The following is a 7,656-nucleotide window of genomic DNA, read 5'->3' as shown; positions in this document are numbered from 1 at the left end:
TTCCTCAATAAACAAAATTCTTAATCTGAGCAAATATGAAGCCAGCAGGAACCTTGCTCTCTCCTGGCTCTGACAGATGGGCCATTTCCAGGAGTGATTGCAATGTTGAACGGCGTGCCACTGGGTGTCTTGCGAGGGGTCGTCTTTCCATTACTTCCGCCAGCCCATTAATATGGAGAAAGCACCTATCACCACCTGGATCCTGTCCCATAGCTGGAGGAGTGACGTTAATGGATAAAGTCCCTGGAGAGTTTTTCAGGTGACGGGGAAGTAGGACACAACATCCAAGGGAGGACAGAGAAGTTAAAGCTGCTTTATTTTATTTATTTTTATTTTTTTCATTTTGTGTTGATTTTGCTGTGACGCCATCTAAAAGCAACTTTTAAGATATAAACCACGATCTCTCTGGATCAGCCTGGTCTCCTTTCCTCCTCCTGCCCCCTTTCTAGGAAACCATCTTGAACCATTTCCCTTGGTAATTCTTCTCCCCCTTGGCCCGCTCTTCAAGAGTTTCAGAAATGATTCAAAATTCAGTACAGTAGGGAAAAAAATATTTATTTTCTAAAATCATTACCTTGACCGGCAAAACAAAGCATGTTCTCGATTTCATTCAGAAATACACATTTTAAAAAAAATACATAGACCAATATGGCCTGCCCAGACATATATTCAACATGGTAAATATAAGGAATAAATTGTTTGAATATAAATATCTATAAAAAAATAAGTACATCAGAATTCAATCTAACCTCTTCCATTCGTCGGTTATATAAAAGAAAATAATTTTACTGCTTTAAAGCAGAACCAACATCTCCTTCCCTGTATCTTTCATAAACAACCCTATACCATTGTGTTCCCCAAACTCAAGGTAAGGGAGTCTCCTCATTGAAGGGTCATCTTCTTCTTACGGATCAGAGCTAGAAGATAAGCATCGGAATGTTTATCTACCCCTGACACATGGGACCAGACATCAATGGGACCAGGATTTAGCATGGGAAGTTGAGGGTGCTGGGAGGAAGGGAAAGAATTTGGGGAGGCGAGAATTAAAAGTGGAAAGTACATCTGCCGGAGTGCAAGATAGGTGAGGTAGACTCATACTCATGAAACTCATCCCGATTTACAGTAGTAACAGTTTCTTTCACTTTTGCACTTTATGACTTAAAAACAAAGTCTTTTTTCCCCCCCTCTTCTTTACTTGTCCTTCTTCGAGTTTGTTTTCAATTTGTTCAGTCCTTAGAAAAATCTTTGCATGGACTTTGGAGTTTCTCCCTGAAATGTGCCCGATGCCTGAGTCAGACACAAATTCTCCCTTAGGACTTTCTTCAGAAACTCCACCCTGGTGTGGAATCTCCTTCCTCCATCTAGAGGATGCCACCCCATTCGGATGTCACGGGTGTCACGGTGTCTCTGCTTTCTGAGCAGTCCTTTGTCTTTCCCAAAGACCTGAGACACAAAAGCAGTTACCACCAATGGAGCCAATGAAGACCTTTCTTGGAATGTTCAGAATGAGGACGCTGGTCCTTTGCCAGTCTGGAGTAGAAGTAGTCTAGGCAGGGAAGGTTCTCTTGCTCTGATCCCAGCCACTGCGGTAGGAGAAGAGTGTCAGCCACGGGACTCTCTCTCTCTGGAGGCGATGGCTTCACACGGGCCCAGAAGATTTGTAATCAATGTGTTCTGTTGTGGGTCACATTCTTCTCTCTGGAAGATTGGGCTTTTTGCTTTGCAACACGAAAAGATGTTTTGATACTGTTTCTGATGGCATCCAACCTATTAAAACAAGACGGAAGGAAAAAAAATGTTACAAAAATAAAGAAGAAATCGCTCCTTGGCCCAAGAAATTTCTAAAATTAGAATTTGGCACAAACAAATCTAGACCTGGTTCCTGAACTTTCACCATGGACCACAACAGTGATAAACAGGTTTTCGATAAAACCTCAACTGGCATCTATTACCATTGTGAAAATAAAGCCTGCCCTTTTGCCTAAAAACGGGGAGAGAGTTCATACAGTCATGTCTAAGGTGAATTGGCCACTAAATACGATTTTAAAATAAGCCAGGGATGTTTGAATATTTTCTGTAGCCTCGTTTCCACCTCTGCTACTATGGAGAAACTTAGCACAATAGTTAGAGGAATCTTCTAAATCACATGATAAATTGAAGACAAAAGTCAAAAAGAAAGGAAAAAAGAAAAGGTATCTGGGTAGCCTCAAAGAAAATATGGCAATTTTTAAATATTGGGCTTGTTTGTTTGCAAGAAAAAAAAAAAGAGGAAAGAGCTGTTATGTTGATGTAACCATGGACATGGTACAAACTACTAGAAAAAATCATTTTTCAGGTCAGTTCAGCCCCTGTGGTCTAGCAGAGGGCACTCCTGGCCTGAGATAAATACAGAGTGTGCCCCATGGCAGGTGAGAAGGGACACTGGCTGAGCTGTCCTCCACGTCAGTCATAAACAAGCCAGAAGTGGCTCAGCACTGCCAAGCCTGGCTTCTGAACACTTTGATCACAGAACTCCTTGCCCTTGGGTTTCTAGGAAAAGTTTCCAGAGACCATAATAGGGATATGAAGGACATGTGACAGATCTGAACCTAAGCTGCTTCCCTCAAGCTTGAGTGTTCCAAAACCTTCAGGACTCGGAAGGGTCATCACTGCAGAGTTGCCCATAGCAACCCCACGAGATTGCTTCATCCAGATGGCCCCTCCATCCCAGCCCACAACAGACTAAGAAATGAGAGAACTCTGGGAACGACGCTGACTTTCCACAAATGCCTTCCTCTATTTAAAAAAAATAATAAGAAGAACCTGAAAAACGAACATGTTTCAAATCTCACCAGCCCTTCCTCATGATGTTATTGTCCCTCTGGCCATTTGAATAACTGCCACTTTTGAAAGAACTTGACTGTATCTGGCTCTTGGACTTAAAAAAAAAAAGTCCTCTCCTTGAAGTGTTGTTTGTTTTTTTTTTAATTTCTCAAGGAAAGAAGCAAATACATGTACTCAGGCAAAGACTGGACATGGTCAAACAACAGAGGTGTCTCGGGGTTTATTTTGCTTGGGAAAATCTACTTGCTGAAGTACTGAGGGCTTCATCAAAATATTTGAAAGGGATTTCTTCGCTCTCTTTAAGGGACACCTATGAAGAGCCCCTTTGCCGCTGTATCCAAAGCCCTTTCCCAAACGTGGGCAGGAGGGACTGCCACATGGGCCGTGGGCACCGGTGAGCAGGGCAACTGTTCTTAGGAGCATCTTACCTTCTGATTTTTATTCCCGCCACCAGCTGCTGATAGATGCACTTCTTGTCAAATCTGGAACAGTCTTTTCCTCTCTTACGGTTATTCCAGGCCTTCTCCATCGTGTCTTGGGCCCTGTGAAAACACCCAGGAAAACACATTTCAGCAGTGGAACCTTCAGACTCAACTTGACCCTCCACACCCCTGCAACTCTCTCTGAAAGGAGCCTCCTCGGGGAGGAAGCCAGGAGGCTGCACAATGCACTGAGGGAGCAGAGGTGCTTCTACTCACCTGAGATCCTTCCCTGCTTGGCAGAAGGTCTGGCACTTCTTGTCTTTTTGGCTGGCACACTTGCATCTGCCCCCGTGCTCTGCTGCCTTTATGGGAAACAAGTCCTTCAAGGATCGTCTGGACCTGGAAGGGCTTCCGAGCCCATAGGGAACAATGCGCCTGTTGTGGAAAGAGAGAAACATCAGCATAATTAATAGTCTTCCTAATGGCACACTCTTTGGGGCAAACCCATTCCACGGGACACACAGGGAGCTAGTCACCCAGCCCTGGGGAGAGTTACTGAAGAATGTACAGTGTGGCAACCACCGGGGACACATGCCCGTCATTGACCTGAGGGTGTACGCCCACCCAAGGGAAAACCAGTTTTCCTGATTCAATGAAGGGTCATCTCAACTCTTAACAAAGTTCAATTTCTTTTCCATCTAGGCAACATTGTTTGTTTTTTTTTGTTGTTTGTTTGTTTTTTGTCCCAAATCATGAAATCTCTGTTCTTGTTTCTGTTTCATATTTTCTTCCTTTTCTAAAATGCTCTTAAGGTAATAGCTGCTCAAGGGGAGGAGCAAAGAGCAGAGATCTTAAGGCAAAACCAGGATTTATACGATTTTTAAACTCTATTTTCAATTTCGATATTATAGGATAATGGTAAAAGTGCCCCTGCTGTGGGAAGGAGGCACAAGTTTGCACATTTCTCTTGGAGTCTGGTGAAGCCCCATGGCAGTAGAACTTATGTCAGAAGGTTTGCCAAGAATTTGCAAGGGGTCCATTTTGACTCTCACCTAAAGAATAAAGTTCTCTTTTTGGAAGAACCACCTCACTAAGGAAGTACAAGGCCCATGGTGGTTTGGTTCAGTCTGGTTTGGATTTTGGTCATCTCTTGCCATAACATAGGCCACAATGTGCTCACTTTTTACTTCTGATGGATAAACTGGTTTTCAGGACAGAAGGGAGAACACAGCTTTTCTTTACTCTTAGAAGGGGAAGAGACACCCAAGGGTGGTATTTCTATTTTTGTCTTAAAATAGGCTTTTCTAAAGAGAAAGTACAGAAAAAGGAGATCCAGGATCCGGTTCTGATTCTGCCACAAACTTACTCCTGTACAAGGGACATCAGTATTTGGGATATTAGTTTTTCTGTAAGTAAAATGAAAGCATCGGATCCTAACTCTCTGCGATCCCTTCTTCCTCTGACCCTGAACCCTCCTATGAGAAGCAGAGGTGGGCCTAACCCACACAGGACCTGGGCAACGTACTCCCCAGACCCAGTCTGCACCCACCGCTGACCTCCCTCACTTAGTTTCTCGTCTGCAGTGCTCAGAAGCTTGTGGCTTGTCATCAGCCCTTCTTTCTATCCCATAATGAGTGGCCTGAGCCACAGGGCATCAGGAGACCCTCTTCTCAGTGGTTAAGAATCAAGCTGTCCTGTCTGAGTATCGTGTCCACTAATGCACTTCCCCATTGTCAGAAGGGGTGCCTTCGGATCCTAAGCCAGGTACTCCCCAGCACAGGAATGCTGGTAACGGGGCTCTGGGGTAGTCAATGTTAAGGAAAGACTGGAGTTACGATGCCCTCTAGAGACTCACTCGGGAGTGTTGACCCAGATGATGTCCAGGTGGCAGAAGTAGACACACTCCTTATCCATCAGGGAAGAACAGGAGCAGCGCTTGAACCGGTGGGGCCTCAAGGTTGTGTTGGGAGGGGACTTGTCCCCTCCACTTTCAGCCCCGGCCATGAGCTCAGCTCCCAAGACAGCTGCAGAGAGAGAGGAGAGAAAAAGCAGGTCAGTGAGGGACGTCTCCTCCGATGCCCAGAGACAGGCTGGATCACAGTATTGACACCAGATTTAGCACAGCAGATCAGAGCAGATGAAGGTTACCACTGTTCTTAGCCAAAAACACAACAGAAGGAAAGGGCTTCTTTCTTTCTTTTTTTTTCCTCCTTAACATGACTTCACCTTTACCCTGGCTGGCTTATCCACCTGCAGGAAGATTATACAAATGCACAAGAGATAAACACCTGAACAGGGACTTACCAGCCCCCTGGAAGAACCCTTCAAGGAAATGCTTCAAAATACTCTCTACCTGAAATTTGAGTTGGCTTCTGCTTGGAACTTCATAAGACAGCACAACCCAGGGTGGCTTAAAATTGGCTGATGACAATTAAAACATTGACTATTCCTGTCTTTGGGACCACTTCCCCACACAGGGTGTGCGTCCCTTTAGGAGGTACCAACCACTTTATACCTTATACAGGGCACATAGTAGAGTGGTCCAGTTGATATATGATAGTATGATACAGACCACTTGAAATCTATCAGAGACATGATTAGAGACAGCAGAGAAATTAACTCTGCAATATTCATTTCAGGTGGGAAACTACAGAAACCTCGACCAAGAAGCCACTTAAGGGACCTAGGAAAGGTTCTGAGGACTTTGAATCCACAATCCCTCTGCAGCGTGACGGTGGGATGCACCATCTCCCTCTTCCCTAACACAGTATTGCCTCTTCCTACAGACAATCTGGCCATGCAGCTTATCTGCCTGATTTTGTACATTTCAAATGATCAGACACATTCCAGGATTTTCATTCCCTTGACGTCCCTTTCTCTTTGGTCAGGGTCATGAAAAGACAAAAAAAGTGCATTGACCCTAAAAAAAAAAAAAAAAGATGCACACATACTGTCTAAATCCTTAAGCAGCTAAGAATTATCCCAGCTTCCCTCCCAGGACAGGTGAATACAACTGAAAATAGAGCTCACACTGTTTGGGATGCCAAAAATCTGCCAAAAGAAACCTAAAGTCAATAATGACAAATTTTAAAGAAAACATCTGCTCCATCCTGAAACCGCCTAGGGGGTTATTCCACACACTGTCCTTCTGCAGGTGATTTTACAGCTCACATAGTGCTTGAGTGACTTGAATAAAATTCCTTGGCTTGAAGCTGGAATGTTTAAATACTTTACACATTAACACACTATTGAGGCAGTGTTCAAATAAGATATAATAAGATCCTGCGCAAACCATGTACCTGTATGAACACACGTATTGCAAACTGTACGTTTGGCTAAACGGCAGCTGCTCCTTCACTTTTTCTTGAGTTATTTTTTTTTTAAGTCAAGAAAATACATTTTGCAATAACAATTTTAAAAAGTCATTTGAAAGCTATTGATCTTGAATCGAATTTTTTTTTTCACTAGAAACTTCAATACCGTGGAGCGAGCCTTCCCAGATACTTTTGCTCTCTGAGCCGCAATAATAAAGTGAAGGGGAGACAACAGACGCAAGAACTTCAGGAAGGTGGATCAGAAGACATTCGCGTACCCAGATTCCCGAGTCGGCCGTGCCTACCTGTTTCTGAAGCTCCTTGGAAAACCACCAGCAGCAGAGAGAAAATCATGGGGAAATAATCCATTCTGGAAAAAAAAGAGGATAAACCAAAAAAAAAAAAAAAAGGCCAGCCTTCGCGAACTGAACTCAGAAGAAAAGAGCTTCGGTTCCCTAGAAGCGCTTCTAGCTATTCAGATCTCAAAGCGATCCTTCCAGCTTAAGTGCCCTTTCACAGGCAAAAAAAAAATAAAAAAATAAAAATAAAAGCCCTTTCTGCCAGCCGAGAAGGCAGGAGAGGCGTTCTGCGAGCGCACGCGGCGGCCGAGCGCAGGGACAGCAGCAGCGGAGACCCGGACCCGCTCGCTCGCTCGCTCGCTCCGGCTCCAAGGCAGAAGCGCGTCTGACTTGGACAGCTCTCGGGCCGGCTTTTTATATTGCACCCCTATAGAGTGGGGGTAAACAACTCCAACTTTATTCCAGCCCTAGACAATGTTATTGTGTTATTAGTCACCAACAGGCAACGTGCAGCCAGAGATAAGGCTGCGCTCTAAAGGAAATCACTGCGGACTTCAGAGGCAGACGCCCGCCGTCTGACAATTCAGGGGCAGGGCTAAGAAAAAGAAAATACCCATTAGAGACCTTTGGTAAACCTGCCCGTGCAGGGCCGGAGTCTGCTTCCCCTTTAGCAAGCTGCAAGCCCCAGAGTTCAAGAATCAGAAGAGGGACTCCAGAAAAAAAGTCATACCATTGGTATGATAAGTATGAGCTGCAGTTTAAATAGATTGTATTGTGTGCGGGGGGGGGGGGGGGGGG

General features: G+C 44.6%; 1 protein-coding gene across 1 annotated transcript; it reads right to left on the bottom strand.

The window, feature by feature from the left end:
- Positions 1-534: 534 nt before the first annotated feature.
- Edn1 (endothelin 1) lies at positions 535-7,458 on the bottom strand. Its single transcript, XM_015494019.2, has 5 exons — positions 6,865-7,458; positions 5,101-5,269; positions 3,522-3,680; positions 3,252-3,365; positions 535-1,767 (listed from the first exon to the last, which is right to left on the bottom strand). The coding sequence occupies exons 1-5, from the start codon at positions 6,926-6,928 to the stop codon at positions 1,665-1,667; spliced, it is 609 nt and encodes a 202-aa protein (XP_015349505.1). The 5' UTR covers positions 6,929-7,458; the 3' UTR covers positions 535-1,664.
- Positions 7,459-7,656: the final 198 nt, after the last annotated feature.

This window comes from Marmota marmota, unplaced genomic scaffold (genome assembly GCF_001458135.2).
Source record: "Marmota marmota marmota unplaced genomic scaffold, marMar, whole genome shotgun sequence".
Classification (NCBI taxonomy): Eukaryota; Metazoa; Chordata; class Mammalia; order Rodentia; family Sciuridae; genus Marmota; species Marmota marmota.
Note: the sequence above shows the minus strand (reverse complement) of the source record. Positions and strands in the feature narration are given on the sequence as shown.